This window comes from Alosa alosa, chromosome 13, assembly GCF_017589495.1.
Source record: "Alosa alosa isolate M-15738 ecotype Scorff River chromosome 13, AALO_Geno_1.1, whole genome shotgun sequence".
Taxonomy (NCBI): domain Eukaryota; kingdom Metazoa; phylum Chordata; class Actinopteri; order Clupeiformes; family Clupeidae; genus Alosa; species Alosa alosa.
In genome coordinates, this window is record NC_063201.1 from 30226449 (window position 1) to 30243042 (window position 16594).

At 42.5% G+C, this 16594-nt stretch overlaps 2 protein-coding genes across 3 annotated transcripts; one reads left to right on the top strand and one right to left on the bottom strand.

The window, feature by feature from the left end:
* Positions 1-2394: 2394 nt before the first annotated feature.
* epb41b (erythrocyte membrane protein band 4.1b) lies at positions 2395-10746 on the top strand. Its single transcript, XM_048260222.1, has 17 exons — positions 2395-2676; positions 2917-3180; positions 3879-4109; positions 4250-4471; positions 4722-5024; positions 5145-5357; positions 5472-5711; positions 6274-6495; positions 6793-7014; positions 7148-7360; positions 7646-7828; positions 8045-8293; positions 8458-8612; positions 8742-8768; positions 9741-9803; positions 10011-10175; positions 10344-10746. The coding sequence occupies exons 1-17, from the start codon at positions 2406-2408 to the stop codon at positions 10371-10373; spliced, it is 3273 nt and encodes a 1090-aa protein (XP_048116179.1). The 5' UTR covers positions 2395-2405; the 3' UTR covers positions 10374-10746.
* A 451-nt stretch (positions 10747-11197) lies between these two features.
* LOC125305485 (transmembrane protein 200B) lies at positions 11198-14503 on the bottom strand. 2 transcript variants are annotated; one of them, XM_048260242.1, is made up of 2 exons: positions 12981-13126; positions 11198-12241 (listed from the first exon to the last, which is right to left on the bottom strand). In XM_048260242.1, exon 2 carries the CDS (start codon positions 12238-12240, stop codon positions 11485-11487), a length of 756 nt encoding a protein of 251 aa, XP_048116199.1. In that variant the 5' UTR covers position 12241; positions 12981-13126; the 3' UTR covers positions 11198-11484. The 2 variants fall into 2 exon arrangements, with proteins under 2 accessions (XP_048116199.1, XP_048116198.1); XM_048260241.1 differs by lacking the exon at positions 12981-13126 and adding an exon at positions 13311-14503 and having other exon boundaries at positions 11199-12241.
* Between the last annotated feature and the right edge of the window lie 2091 nt (positions 14504-16594).

Below are 16594 nucleotides of genomic sequence, written 5' to 3' on the forward strand. Positions count from 1 at the left end.
GCTCAAGCTGATCTCTTGTTCCTGCAGAATGCTAGTCAACTTCCGATGTATGGAATAGACCGTCATCCGGCCAAGGTGGGTGTGAGGTTTCGTGTGGTTCTTGAAGCAGTTTGTATGGCTGTTACAATGTACCATCAATGTACTCAATAGGGTCTCATTCAGTGCATTCAGTGCACATTCAGCGTTACTGCATACAGTATGTGCTTGTTTGAATGTGTTTGTCAGGATGCAGATGGAGAAGATGTTGTCTTAGGTGTGAACTCTGAGGGCATACTCTTATACAGAGATGATATGGTCGAGAGCAAATACCTGTGGCCCAGAGTTCTGAAGATCTCATACAAGCACTCCAAGTTCTTTATCAAAACACACCCATCAGAGGTAGGCCGAAGAGATTTCTCAGAGCATACTTTGAGACTATTTACTGAACACATTATTTCCTTCACTGTATTTATTACTGTAACTCTATTTTTCAGTTATCTTCAGTCAAACATTTTTCTTCATCCTCAACATTTCTGAATTTTTCTGTTGTACTTATTGTACTCACATGGTTATAAATGTGCTTCTTTATTCATTGCTTTTGTAGGGATCTGTATGGACTTTATGTTTTACCTTGGCCAGCAATCGTGTATGCAAATCCCTCTGGAAAGTAGCAACGGAGCATCATAGCTTCTTCAGGTACGCGCGCGCGTGTTTGTGTTTGTGTGTGTGTGTGTGTGTGTGTGTGTGTGTGTGGACAGAGATGGGATGTGGTTGACTGAAAAAGAACAGTGCCTACTCTAGTATATTCAAATCAGTGACTGGGATTTTTACTTGTGTTCCAGGCTCCCATCTGTTGAAATCTCCCACAGACGATTATTGGCTTTACGTACTCAGTTCCGTTACCGTGGACGCACGGAAGCGGAATCTCTTCAGGCCAGTTCTGAAATAGCCCGGTCCAAACCAGCTTTTCCAAGAAAACTCACAGCAAGATCCAGTATGTCTGTCTGTACATCTGTCTGTCTGTGTGTCGGTCTGTGTGTGTGTGTGTGTGTCTGTCTGTCTGTGTGTCTGTCTGTCTGTTGGTTTTCTGTCTGCCTTTTTTAGCCCTGCCAATATGGCTGAGTGAGTATGTTTTATTTCTCTGTGCTGCAGCTTCATTGGATATTCTCACCCACACAAGCCAGCCTGAGCCTGATGACTGGTTCCTGATGTTGGATTCTATTCCCCCGAAAGCCCTCTATACCAAAGGTGCATACACAGTAAAAGTATACTTGATGTCTAGTGAACTCACAACTCTGTGAATCAACCGCAATCACTCAGCTCATTCAGTGACTGCATGGATCTTTTATCTAGTATTTATTGTGTGTTGCAAAACACATGAATTGACTCACAGACCACACACATGCAGACATACAGTCCATCATCTTGGATTTCTTTATATGGAGATCTACAAATAGAAGCGGTCTCTTTGGAGTAACGTTACAGTAATGATATTATGAGTTATAAGAGTTTTTAAATCAGACTGGATTTAGCATAACTGTTGTGAGGGGAGTAATGTTATGTAAAACTGTCTAAAAATTTGGCATTAGTCCACAGGGCGAATACTATAACAGAACTGTTTCAAAGTCCTTTCCTTTTTACCAGCTAATACCGAAATATCCCAAGAGGACCTGGAACAGGATGCTGAAGACCCCTGTGATGGTAGTGTGGAGGGAGAGGCGCAGGAGGATGAGGTCATGGAGGAGGTAGCTGAAGATGAGGAGATCATGGAGGAGAAAACAGAGGCGATACAACAGGAAGGAGAGATACTGGAAATAAGACAAGTGAAGGAAGTGAAGATTGTGAGGAAAATAACACGAGAAGTCAGGACTGTGGGAGGTCAACTGAAAGAAAGCAAAGACTTGGACATTTTAGAGGAGAGAGAGGAGAGAGAAGCCTATGAGTCTGGAGTCCTAAAGGAGAGACTGAGGCAGGGTGGAACTGTGGACCAAAGACTACAGGGAATGTGTATACCATGGAAAGATGTGCAGAGAGATGATTGGTATATCTTGTTTGATAAGCAACCGCCTATGTTTTACCCAACATCTGCAGGTAAGCCCATTAGTAACTATCATTCGTTTGAATTGTTTTTTTTATCTACAGAAGTATCTGTTAAAATGCAATAATGTAATTGTATTGTAATTTGATATGAAATATATGTATTTGCTTTCTAGTTAAACAGTCACATATATTGGACCAACAGCAAGAATTAGTTGCTCGCATTACAAAGCTAGAAGGACTGGACATTTACGGTGAAGCAGAGCAAGAATGGGAGATTGTGGAGGAACCGCAGGAAAAAAATAGTGGAAGAAGGAGAGCTGGAGGGAGAGACTGTGGAAATACGACGGCAAAAGTTCAAGATTATACGAAAACGAATGCAGGAGGTTATGGTTGAGGAAGAAGAGCTCCCTCTTCAAGAAGATATCGTGGATGAGATACAGCAGCAAATAGAAGCTATTCAAGAGCACTTAGAGGAACTGGTGGAAGTGGAGGAGCAGCAGCTGGAGCTGGAGGTTTTGAAAGAAAGGCTACAAGAAGTCGACCTCTTGGAGTACAAAGTACAGCAGATGGAACAGCAAACGAATGTGGAAACAACAGTAGATGACTGGTTTTTCCTACTGGACAAACTGCCATATATTATCCATAGTGCACCATTAGGTAGGTACCATCGAACTGATAGATTGGTGGAAATAAATGCATGTGTATGTAATATATGTATATAATGTATATAATAATATGTATATAATGTATATAATGTATATAATAATATGTATATAATGCACGCATAAATGCATGAACAGTCTCTGGAATTCTCCTGGTTATAGTACTGTAAAATGGCATTTATAACTCTCTGATCTTTAAAAGATTATGTGCTTTAATTATTTTTCTTTATGCCAGCAGTACAGTCCAGTGTGGATGAGAAGGAGTCCCTGGAGATGGCCGAGATGGTTCAGAGAACAGAGGAGGCCGTGTTCATCACAAGGGAGAGATCAGAGGAGCGGGTGGTGGTTAAAGAAGGGATGGAGGAGAGTGTTGTCAACATAGAGACAGGAGTCATCACTGAGCCAATCACATTACAGAACAATACTTACTCCGTTCGGGACATTGATGATGATTGGTTCCTGCTTTTGGAACCAGTCCCTCTGGAGGCTCGGCTAACAGGTACAAATACACCAAATCTACTTTGTATTTCACATAGAGTGGTATTTAAGAGTGAAATATTTCACTCTTAGAAGTAATATTGTAGGGGGGGCAATGTATTTGATTTAGGTGCCTGTCATTTTTGTTTGTTAATTTTTGGAGGATTTGTAGTGAAAAAGAGAAGGTTTTTTTTTTCTTTTCAAATTCTGTGCAAAAAATCTCCACTTCGGTAACACTTGCATACACACCAAACTACCCAGTTTACTCTATTCTGAATGTTTTTAATGGAAGGGTTCGTTGATATATCATTCATAGCCTTTCATTACATTTTACCCAAAGACATTCTGACTGCTTACCATATTGTCAGATTAATGGAATGATAAAAAAGATCCCAAATTTCTCCTGTAAAAAGCTTTATATCTAATATGTCCACAAAATACAGCAATCCTTTAGAACGTTTATTTAATGTTCAGATTTATCTTTATCTAATGTTCAGATTTCTGTTTTGGAACTGTTTAATTTAGTGAATATTTGACTAGATCATGCCTAATTTGCCTATTTAAACATAAGATATCAGGTAATAAGGTCACATCACTCAGAACATCTATTTTCTTAAATCTGAAGCTATGAAATGGTACAGCCAGATAAACTCCAATGAACAGCAGCTTCAGCACAAAGACAAATCCAGTCCAACATTTTGCTTTCATGTCTGTTGCCAGTGGGAGATGTCGAGCCCTACACAACGGGGCCCATCTATGAGCCTGAACAAGAGAGAATGCTGGAAGAGGAGAGCAGTGATGAAGAGGAAATAGTCGAGGGTCTTGATGTTTCCGAGACGACTGTTGAACAAATCGCATTAGAGAAGACAGAACCAGTGGTCCGATATATTGAGGATGATTGGTTCAAGCTTTTTGACCAAGTTTTTGTGCCAATAAAGACTCCTCCCCCAGGTACAGTATAAAGACCAAACCCATGCAGTGCACACATGTACAGAAAAGCATGGTCTCACTCTATCTATCTATGGTGCTCTCACTCTATCTTGGTTCATTCGTCCGATGATTGCTGTGTTTTTGTGTAACTAATCTTGCAGTTGTGTGGGAGACTCTGGAAGGCCCTGCTGGCATCAGCACCATCTCCGTGGAGATGAAGGATGAGGAGGAGAGAGATGAGGAGATGATGGAGGAATGGACACAAAGGCCGAAGCCAGAGGTGGTGGAGGTTAGCAGAGTACAGGAGCCGACACCCACATTTGCGCCCAGAGACGTGGAGGATGACTGGTACTCTGAACTGGAAATTCCTCCTAAAGAAACAGGTACTTACTTGTAGGCACGCATACACACACACACACACAAACACACACACACACACAGAGAGAGAGAGAGAGAGAGAGTCAGTCATACACACACACTTTCATTCTAATACAGTGCATTAACAGTCGGTTACAGTACAGTAGTATATACATTTAAAACAGTATACATTTAGAGGTTCCATAATTCCTGTCAGTTTGTTTTAAATTTTAAGTTTAGTTAAGTTTGGTCTTTTATTTTATTCTTATTTGTCAGTGAGAGTCGTTGAGCCCTACACAATGGAAACCAGAAGAGAAGTGGAGGTGTACCAGTCTGAGGAAGGGACATCATTTGAAAGTACAACCGTAATCACAAAGGAGACGACTACCCTTGTGACAATCACAGAGGAGAGAAGAGAGATGAAAGTGACTATTATGGAAGAGAGAGACGTTTATGCTGAAAGCCCTGGAGACTACATCACATTAGAGGTGAAACCTCCCGTTGCAGTTTGGCACGTTGTGGATGACTGGTTCATGCTTTTGGAACCGACCCCAGTGGAAGTAAAGCCCTCCCCTGCAGGTAGCACACATGCACACAACACAGAATTATTACCATTTACTTTACACCATCCCTATGGAACCATTATTGTGTTTTCTTTGATTATTGTGTTTGTTGCTCATGTGACCGTTTGCCTCATAGTTTCGTGGGAGCAAGAACCGGCTGTTCCAGCTGAGGAGCAGACAGATGGAGAACGGATGGTGAGGATGGAGAAGAGGACAGAAACACAGGAGCAAAGGATGGTGGAGGTGAAAGAGGTCCAGCCAGTCATTCAGGAGCAGAGACCCACGTTCACTCCCAGAGAGGTGGAGAATGACTGGTACACCCTACTGGACGTTCCTCCCAAAGAAACAGGTAGGCCTACTCTAGTATCCTCTCTCTCCCTCTCTCTGTCTCTCACATGTTATAAATAAACATAATATACTATTCCAAGCAAATGTAACATTACAGTTTCTTTTCTTTTGTCAGTGTGGGTCGCCCCACAGTATGTGGAGGAGACTCAGGTGAGAGAGAGAGAGGAAATGGAGAGAACGGTGAAGAGAGTGAGGATTTCAAAGGAGGAAGTGGTGGTCATAGAAGAGAGAGAAGAACCTGCACAGAGGCCTGCTGTGGTCATTCAGGAGCGACCAGTGGTTCCACGGGAAATTGAAGATGATTGGTTCTTATTGATGGAATCAGTTCCTGTGGAAGTAAAGACTCAACCTCCAGGTAGACATGCAGATGCACACATACAGTATACAGAACACACACACACACACACACACACACACACATACACACACACACACACACACACACTTATCTTGCAATAAATACATATTAGTAAATGAGTACTTAACGACAACTCTAGTCTAAGAACAACCTATGGTCTATTTTTGGATGATAACAAGTGGAAATTTTCGACCAAACGACATTAATCGGAGTAGTTTTGAGTAAGACTGGAATATGCCTTTGCGACAAAATAGTTTATGGTAATAGCCTTGTGGGCAAGCTCGCTACATCAGCATAAATCAATACTTTAAACCACTGACAAGGCTCACAATACCTTTTCACTTCTGTGATACATGAAGAGGGTTCATGCAGACAAACTAAAGTAATTTTATCTTTGTTAACGTTGTTTTGGTCACCAAGGAAAGTTTACACTCGTCATTCAAAAATATACCCTAGGTTGCTCTTAGACCGGAGTTGTCCTTTACTGTATGTTAAACCCACTTGAGCATCATACTTTTCCGTACAAATGAAACAGAAGAATTTTCTTTTCTTTTGTCAGTTTGGGCCACGAAGAGACAGGTGAGAGAGAGAGAGGAGGTGGAGACCACCGTGAAGAGAGTGAGGATTTCAGAGGAGGAAGTGGTGGTCATAGAAGAGAGAGAGGCTGCACAGAGGCCTGCTGTGGTCATTCAGGAGCGACCAGTGGTTCCTCGGGAAATTGAAGATGATTGGTTCTCATTAATGGAATCAGTTCCTGTGGATGTAAAGACTCCACCTTCAGGTAGACCCATAAACTTACTTATATTCACAAAACATGGAAGATGTCACATGTCTTTTGCACTACAAGGCATCCGTAGCTTCTTTGCTAGATGTATGTATGTATGTATCCATTATAGAATTTTTTTTTAATTTTTTGTGGACAGATATTTTTGCCAGCTTGGTTTTGAATGTCATGATTTCACCCATTGTATCACCTTTCAGAGCATATCTCTATTCTTTTTAGATCTCTGCTCCCCTCTTTTTATGCCCTTTTATGTCAAATTTCTGTTGGTCTCTTTATTTATCGTACATCTCATAGTGGCATGGGAGCAAATGCAGCCTCCTCCAGAGGTCTCTAGAGTGACTGTGGACACAAGGGCAAAGCAAGAGGAAGAAAGGATCAGAGTGGAGGAGATGAGAGTGATGGAGAGGGAAATGAAAGGAGTCCAGCCAACCATTCAGCAGCTGACACCCACGTTTACTCCCAGAGAAGTGGATGATGTCTGGTACACTCTACTGGAGGTCCTCCCTAGAGAAACAGGTATTCATATATTTATATCAACTCACACATATGTACACGTGCTCACAAGACACTCATGAGGTTTTGAGGAATGGTGATAGGCTAGTTTGTGGAATCCATGGGAATCCATTTCTTTTCATGTCTACTGATGCAGTTGGAGTGAAAGAGGATGTGATGAAAACAGTGAGGTGGGAGGAGAGAGTCACTGAGCGGGTGACCATCATAGAAGAACAAAGGGTCGTCATTGAGAAGCCCACAGTGCAAGTCCAACCACAGATGCAACAGCCAGCGGTTGTTCGTGAGATTGATGATGATTGGTTCACACTTTTGGATGCCGTTCCTCTGCAAGAACGTTCTGTTCCCTCAGGTATGAAAACACAGGAAACTCCACAACAACAGATCCACAGCTACACACTATCACACAAGCATGTACACTCTCTTTACTTGTTGGTTACGATTCACTATTGCTGTCGTGTAGTCAACAAATCACACAACTTCATCTTGTCTGTCTTCGGAAATCTCTGAAAATGTCTGCACCAACTGCATTCAAGTAACTTCCTTTATATCTGTCTGTCTGTGTCTGCCATACCTATTTGTGTCCATTTGTGTCCAATTGTGTCCCTGTGTGCATATCTATATGTTTGTCCATCAGTCGAGATGAGGAGACCTGTTGATGTCTCTAAGACAAAAATGGTGGAGAGGCCGAGACCAGAGAAGGAGAAAGAAAGACTTGGAGAGCAGGAGATACAGAGGGTCCCACAGAAAATATTTGTGGGTGTTCGGGAAATTGAAGATGACTGGTTCAAACTTTGGGACAAAACTATTCTGCATGCAGGTGTGCCCATAGAAACATCATGAACGAAAACATTAAGCACATATCCTAATAAGGTCAAATGCACAGGCACGCACACACACACACACACACACACACACACACACACACACACACATGTCATTCAGTAAATAATAAGTTATGTGCTCCCCAGCTATGTTTTTGATCATTTTAAAACCCAAAAGTACTGCGTTGATATTTGACTTTTTCAATCTACAGACACAAGAGCTGCAGTGGTCTCCAAGCCTGCCGAGCACAGAGCTGTGGAGAGGGAGAGGATTGAGAGAGGAGGAGTGAGGGAGAGAGAGAGGGTGAAAGAGGAAGACATGCGAAAGAGAGTTACAATCACAGAGGTGACGCGAGTGAGAACAGTACAGGAGAGAGCACCACCAGCTGTTCGCCACATTGACGATGACTGGTACATACTTCTGGATAAGGTTTCTGTGGAATATCCAGCTCCCCCTAGAGGTATACACACTCCTTTTCACTTTCTCTGCATGTCACATATGCAGGCCCACACACACACACCTACCTGTTTTGTACCTATATTCTGTAGTTACCCCAATATTCAACCCTCTGCTTATTTCTCTCTCTCTCTCTCTCTCTCTCTCTCTCTCTCTCTCTCTCTGCAGTTGCTCCTGTCATCCCCCCCACCCCTGCAAAGAGGCCTGTTCCCATAGACCAACCCCTGACCTCCACTCCCACCACACACCCCGCCCCCATCATCAAATACACCCCCGAGGTGAAGAGGCAAGAGACTCAAGTCATCGTGGAGGAGAAAACAAAGGTACCGTATCTCTCATCCTTCACAAACACACCAAGAGTGATGTGATGTAAAGGGTTGATATGCCCATGAACTGTAGCTCTGACCTTTCTGTCCTGTCCTGTGCTCTGTTTCTCACTGTGCTCTTAACAGGAGGATGAGGAGCTGACCCTTATCAGGGTAAAGACCATGCCGTCTACTCCCTCACACACACGTGCAGCCACATGCTCATGCCACACATTCACAGTTTACCCAAAATGCACCCTGTGCGCGTGTCTCATTACTGTGGTTGGGTTTCCGCTCCAGTATCACAGCATCATATACAGTATGGCCTCTTAACACCCATGACTAGTAACGACCCCATGTGCAGTCACTAAAGCCACACGCTGCCTGCTCAAAGCAAACACATACACACACACCTACCTGTTTTGTACCTATATTCTGTAGTTACCCCAATATTCAACCCTCTGCTTATTTCTCTCTCTCTCTCTCTCTCTCTCTCTCTCTCTCTACAGTTGCTCCTGTCATCCCCCCACCCCTGCAAAGGGCCTGTTCCCATAGACCAACCCCTGACCTCCACTCCCACCACACACCCCCGCCCCATCATCAAATACACCCCGAGGTGAAGAGGCAAAGAGACTCAAGTCATGCGTGGAGGAGAAAACAAAGGTACCGTATCTCTCATCCTTCACAAACACACCAAGAGTGATGTGATGTAAAGGGTTGATATGCCCATGAACTGTAGCTCTGACCTTTCTGTCCTGTCCTGTGCTCTGTTTCTCACTGTGCTCTTAACAGGAGGATGAGGAGCTGACCCTTATCAGGGTAAAGACCATGCCGTCTACTCCCTCACACACACGTGCAGCCACATGCTCATGCCACACATTCACAGTTTACCCAAAATGCACCCTGTGCGCGTGTCTCATTACTGTGGTTGGGTTTCCGCTCCAGTATCACAGCATCATATACAGTATGGCCTCTTAACACCCATGACTAGTAACGACCCCATGTGCAGTCACTAAAGCCACACGCTGCCTGCTCAAAGCAAACACATACACACACACACAGACTAACTGCAGATGGGCCAGAACCTGTTGTCATGTAGCAAAGAAATGCAGCACTGCTAACGGCTGATTTTCTGTTATTCCACAGAGGAAGACACAGAGGATCGTGGGAGAGAACATCTACATCAGACACAGTATTCTCATGTTAGAGGTATGGCTTCACAATCAATATCCTGTTGGAGAAGTATGGACACGATCTGTAAACTGTAGGCCCAACCTCAGACCAATTTAATTAATAAGGGAAAATAACCACAACAAATCTCTCTCTGGTGTGGCTAGATTTAGTAACATTCAGTATGAGGCGTAGTGTTCTGCAATACATTGTTTTGTGTGTGTGTGTGTGTGTCTGTCTGTGTAGGACTTTGATGTGACTCAGGAGGTGGTGTTGCGTCGCCGTGCCAGCATCAATGAACTGAAGCGAATTTTCCTAGAGGCGGAGCCGGAGTATCACCTCAGCGAATGGGACAAGCACTTGTCAATCTGTCACCTGGACACCCACACACAACTCATTAGCATGGAGGAGGTGAGTTACGCACTCACACCATACTCTAACACACACAACACACACACACACACACACACACACACACATCACACTCTCACACACACACGCACACTCACATCATACTCTCACACACAAAACACACAAACACACACACTAAATTATGTTTACCGTCCTGTCTGTTTTCAGTGGTCGAGAGAAAGTGTGTCTATCATGTAAGGAAACTCCAATGCTCCGGAAACTTCTAATCAACTGATCCGATGTCATGCAAGGGATCCTTCATCAGTCAGAGACTTGATTCTAGCCGAGGAATCGACCATTAATACTTCATAGTTTTAGTATTATCCTGTTATTGAAATTATTTTCATAGTTTTTTTTATTGTTTGTCTGATGACTTCCATTTACAATTTGACCTTTGTTCACCCTGGTAATTCTAGATATTCTAGATAAAAATGCAATATGATTATGTCAAGTCAGTAGAATTCATAGCACTCAATGGATCACAAATAATTGATTGGAATGTGTGGGTTTATTTTTGCTCATTGTCAATTGAAATTTACAAATAAATGAGGTGTGTTGGAGTAAATTGAAATGACAGCTTTCTTGTGTATTGTGTATAGCATTGGTGTTGTATTTGATCAGTGTGTGTGTGTGTGTGGTGTGTCTGTATGTGTGTGTATGTGTGTCGTGGGTGGTTGCACTGGTTGCTAAGCTGTTCTAACTGTAAAGGCCTGTGCAAAGGCCTGTGGGGTTCCTTGGCAACTGTTCTGATTGCTTGGCTGCTGTGTTGCTTACCAGGATTCTACACTGGAGGCTAAGCCGGATCAGGATTAGTGTTCAATACTAATACATACCAAACTCACACAAACACACATGCTCATGTTCAAAATCACTGATGCTCATGACATAGACATAATAAATATGGTTTCAACAAAAAATATATTTTTTAAACATTTTTAGAGATGTTTGAACACATTTAAGATTCTTTTGAAATGATTTAATCAAAGCCCTCTGAAGATAGGCCAAGACCTCTGGATCATCAAAGAGAAGTTATTTTCAGGGAATGTGAGAATTAGTGGCAGGGATTGGTAACATTGTGGTATTGGTCTTGTTGTTTGAGTGACAGAGAAGCGATCTTTACCCCTTTTATATTCTAAAGTTTAAACAATCAGAGATAGAGATGTTCCTATCAAAAGATTAACAAAAAACAGTTGATTACAAATTAGATACCAATGACAGTTCTTATTTAAAATTCAATTTATTTTACTTTACAAACTACATAAACATACACACACACTTAAAACACACAGACACATACACACAGCTGCTCTTATTGGTCCTCAGCACCAGACTCAGCCCCTCCTTTCTTGAGTTTATAGGTGCGCTGAGGAAGGGGTGGGGGCTCTAGGGCATAAGGGTCAATGATGCGGTTATTCAGCTTTATGATTGGTGGGGTCAGAGGTGGGAGGGGCCTCTCACACGTTAAGTTCAAGTGGGAGGGCCCAGGTGAGGGGTCCGGAGAGTCCTGTCTCCCATTCATCTGTGCCACAGACGTCTCCGTCACGCAGTGGATATTTAGTTCGGAGTCAGTAAGGGTGTGCGTGGCCACGTCTGGGGGGAGGCCGACTGACACCTGCTCCCTCTGGGCCTCGGCGCCGTCGCTGGGAGGCTTCCTCTTGCCGCCGCGTCTTTTCTTCCGCTTCTTTTTCCCGCCGTGGTCCTGCCGCTGGCGGTCACGGTTCTCATACAAGAGAGTGCTGGCGCAGATCAAAATGAAGAGCCCCACGGCCAAGATGATCGGTCCAATCAGCTTGAGCCGTTCCCGGGGCCTGAGTGGTGATTGGCGCGGGGTGCGGGGAGGCCAGTACCCAGCAGTGGCCACACCCACTCCCACCAGCACCAGTATTCCAGCCAATACGAGGCCTGCTCCAGGGGCTGAGCGGAAGTGTAGCCCCGCCTCTGGTTTCTCCTCTTCTGGTTTCTCTTCCTCTGGTTTCTCTTCCTCTTTCTCTGTCTCCTCATTGGAGGGATCGGGAAGGCGCGGGACCTCAGGCATCTGGGATGGAGAGATGGTGGGGTCACACATTCTACAGGGAGAAGGAGAGAGAAAGAGGAAAGTGTGATATGCAGTGCAAATGCTTGTCATACACACATAATGTACAGGATACTATATATTGTAATTTTATCAGTCATTTACCACACCAACTTAACCCAAACATAAAACATTTGTTTGAACAACAAAACAGCTGCCATTAGCAAGCAACAACATTTTTCAGAATTAGGCCTACTCAATAGTCAGTTCCAATAAACTACTTCCAATGAACCAAATACATTTACAAAAGAGTGCACTTTATTGTCATATGAGAAACTCAAAGCAAAACAAATGAGGGAAAATACTTGAGGCCTACAACTTCTGCTGCCATCATATTCTGCCAAAGCCTGGTGTTTACACATTCTTATTTTGTGTCAGTGTATTGCTGTCCATGCACATCTGTTACTTTCACTATGCTGCAGTACATGATTCTCCACAACACTCCACAATAACATCCATCTCCTTCCACTCTGGTGTATTGTACATTACATTGCACAGATTGCCGTTTATAAAGAAACAGTATTTTCTCCCTTGACAACAACCACTGACAAAACCAGTTCAGTGTAGATTACTGCAAGCATGTAACATTTTTCAACTAAATAACCCAAACTACAATGTTAAATCACATCAGAAGGATAGTGCACAAATGCATATGGATAAAGTCACAGTTGATAGAGAGAGAGAGAGAGAGAGAGAGAGAGAGAGAGAGAGAGAGAGAGAGAGAGAATGCATACTATCCATGTCACTCTGGGAGATAATCCTTGTCCAGGCTCTCTGCCTCTCATCACCAAGTATCAGTTGTTCTCATTTGCCACTTTTCTTTTATTTGTGTTTGTGTGTGTGAGAGAGAGATGGATAGATAGAGAGAGCGCACAAGAAAGAGTGAGAGAGATGGATAGATAGAGAGCACACAAGAGAGAGTGAGAGAGAGATGGATAGATAGATAGAGAGCGCACAAGAGAGTGAGAGAGAGATGGATAGAGCGCACAAGAGAGAGTGAGAGAGATGGATAGATAGAGAGAGCGCACAAGAGAAAGTGAGAGAAAGAGGAATGCATTTCTTACCTCAGGGTAGTTCTGCAGTTCTACAACAGTTTGTTTCGTGTCATGCGCATGCTTAGTATTTCCTTGCTGAATCGTGTGGGAAGGAATGATCTGCATACGCTCCAGTCAGAATTCAAGCAGGGAATAAATAATATCCAACAACGCTCGCCTGAAAGTGCCCATGAAGACGAGGACAAGGCTACCCGATGGTTGTATCAGCTGGGTCTCAGATGGTACTATCTGATCTGTTCTCTCTCTCTCTCTGTGTGTGTGTGTGTGTGTGTGTGTGTGCATAAGTGTGTGTGGGGAGGAGGGAGTGCGCGTGTGTGTTGGGTTGCAGGGTCATGGGAAGTCCTGCTTAGTCCCACGCTGGACAGATGGTTTATTCTCGGCGTCTCTAGAGATTAACTCTTTTTCATCCAGTCAGTGTGTATTTCTTGCAAAATGTTGTCGTTTGTATATTTGTCTATTGCCCAAACGCATAGTGGGCATCGCTAAAAATGGTACAGAATGCTGTGATTGGTGGTTCAATTGTTTGTGCAAACAGAAGTCAACAAACTGTTAGATGGGATGCATAATGTGACTCCAGCCCTCCCCCTCCAATTTCCTATTTTGTTAAGGATGTAGGTTACTGAACCTACGTCAGTAAATCCAGTTTAAGTGAAATGACGTTGAATCAAATCCAGTTAAAATCCTGACAATACAATTGTATTACATGTTGCATTACGTCTTAACATCAGAGAAAATAATAAATACTCCTACCAGCCACTGTTCTCAGTCTGAAGTCCAAAATGTGTTTCATTTGGTAAAAGTGAAGTTTGACAGCATACATGATTAAAAAGACATTCAATGAGGTCATGTACTTTTGTGGGACAGCAAATAAGGTAATGATGCATTTTAAGTCTTAGCACACCACCACGTGTGAAACTATCTGCCTACATTTCACTTTACTGGCTTCCTGTGACTGGCCACATTAAGGTCAAAACTGGCGCCTCAACAGTAACAGGCTAACTCTCTTCTATCTGAGCTCCCTCACCCAGGGCTCCAGCACGTCTTGTCCACTGAGCCCTGCCAACAATCAGCTACTGGAGGAATGTCCAGCTCCACGCACTCTGCAGCTTCACTAACAACTAAAAAGAAGCTGAGGACACGCCTCTAAAGCACTTAAAATACAACCCCAAAAACAGAATGTAATAATCTGCAAATCTCGTAAACTCATATTTAGTTGCAAAAAGGACACAGACAACATATCAAATGTTGAAGATGATAAATTTGACTATTTCATGGAAAATATATGTTAGTTCTGAAGATACCAGCAACATGTTTTAGAAACAGTTGGGACAGGGGTAACAAAATGCTGGAAAAGTTGTGAAATGATAAAGAAAACAAAAGGAGGAATGTTTCACAACTAATTAGGTAACTGGCAACATGATTGGGCATGAAAAAGAGCATCCCAGAGAGGCAGGGTATCTTAGAAGTAAAGATGTGGGTATTCCTCACTCTGTGTAAACATGTGTGCACAAATGATGAAACAAAGTAATTTTAATGCTTCTTAACATGAAATTGTGAAGTATTTGGGTAGTTTATCATCCACAGGACATACTATTATTAAAACATTCAGAGATCCATAGAAATCTTTGCAAACAAGGGAAAGAGCTGAAAAACAAATGGGATGGCCATGATCTTTTGGACCTCAGATGGCACTGCATCAAAACCAGACCTGTTTCCAGACCTGTCATTGTATGAGATCAGGAAAAAATCTGTCTGTGAAAAACTGTCTATGTGCACAGTTTGATACTTAATTCAAAAACTGCAGCCAAAATTGTATTGAGACAGAAACAGAAAATACCAAAGAATGATACAGAAAATACCACTGTTTTATCTGGGCCTGAGTTTGTTTAAAATGGACTGAGGCAAAAAGGTTCTGTGGTTAGACAAATCAAAATTTGCCATTCTTTTTTGGAAATCATGGACTCATCTGGGCTAAAGAGGAGAGGGCCTATCCAAGTATCCAACCTATTCAACTTGTTTTAGTGCTCAGTTCGAAACCCATCATCTATGACGGTGTGGCTGTAGGCATCTTGCACATTTGGCAAAGCACAATCCATTCTGAATGATGTATACAGGTTTTGAGCAACATATACTGACATTCAGGCAATGTCTTTTCCAGGGAAGACCTTGAATATTTCAGGAAAACAAAATGAATGGCAAAATGAATTCTGCACATATTTAAACAGTATTTCTCCATATGGAAGAGTCCAGGTGCTTAAATGCAAAAGCAATTAGGTGCATCATGGAATGAAAAACACGACTAAGAATACCCCATAATATTGAGCAACTGAAATCCTATATTGGGGAGTAAGGGGAGATTTCATTCTCAAAACTCTAGCCATTTCCAGTTCCTAAATATTTAGGCTACAGAATTTTGTTAAATGAAGAGGCGAAGCAGCACAGTGGTAAACATTCCCATCTTTGTTTGAAACATGTTGCTGGCATCAAATTAACATTTTTTCCATGAAATAGACAAATGATCAAATGTTGAAAATGAACATTTGGACTATGTCCTTTTTGCTGCTAAATATGGGTTTACGAATATTATCCCACTCTGTTTTTATTTGCATTATTTTACACAACGTCCCAACTTTTTCTGATTTGAGGTTGTAACATATGAACCTTTTCATAACATACTGATTATGGGGTACCCAATTTTCATGCTTTTTAGCACCCAATTTGAACATGCTGTACCCATTTCAACATTTGAACATGGGCATTATGGGGTACCCCATTTGAACATGCTGTACCCATTTAGCATTATGGGGTACCCCATTTGAACATGCTGTACCCATTTAGCATTATGGGGTACCCCATTATGGGGTACCCAATTTGAACATGCTGTACCCATTTAGCATTATGGGGTACCCCATTTGAACATGCTGTACCCATTTAGCATTATGGGGTACCCCATTTGAACATGCTGTACCCATTTAGCATTATGGGGTACCCCATTTGAACATACTGTACCCATTTAGCACTATGGGGTACCCAATTTGTCTAAAACCGACAAAAAGGTTCATGCTCCTACCTGCAACAGCAATGTTAGATATTGCAAACAGGCGGCCTTATCACACACTCCATTCTCCATATTGTAAGTCAGAGTGGCATCCAAATGAGTTTGACGATTTTACATTGTGATATATTGAGATACATTGTGTTAATTTCAAATGAAATTGACAACAAACCCTCCTTCCTTTCTCTCCTTTAATCGCACGGAAAATGGCACTTGGCTCCCAATCTTTTTATCCTTT

Coding starts and splice junctions, on each gene's coding strand:
- LOC125305485 (XM_048260242.1), bottom strand. CDS start 12,240: ATGTGTGACCCCACCATCTCTCCATCCCAGATGCCTGAGGTCCCGCGC.
- epb41b (XM_048260222.1), top strand. CDS start 2,406: ATGGTTGAGGAAGAAGAGCTCCCTCTTCAAGAAGATATCGTGGATGAG. Junction 3,181..3,878: donor TCTGGAGGCTCGGCTAACAG/GTACAAATACAC, acceptor GTCTGTTGCCAG/TGGGAGATGTCGAGCCCTAC. Junction 8,613..8,741: donor TCGTGGAGGAGAAAACAAAG/GTACCGTATCTC, acceptor TGCTCTTAACAG/GAGGATGAGGAGCTGACCCT.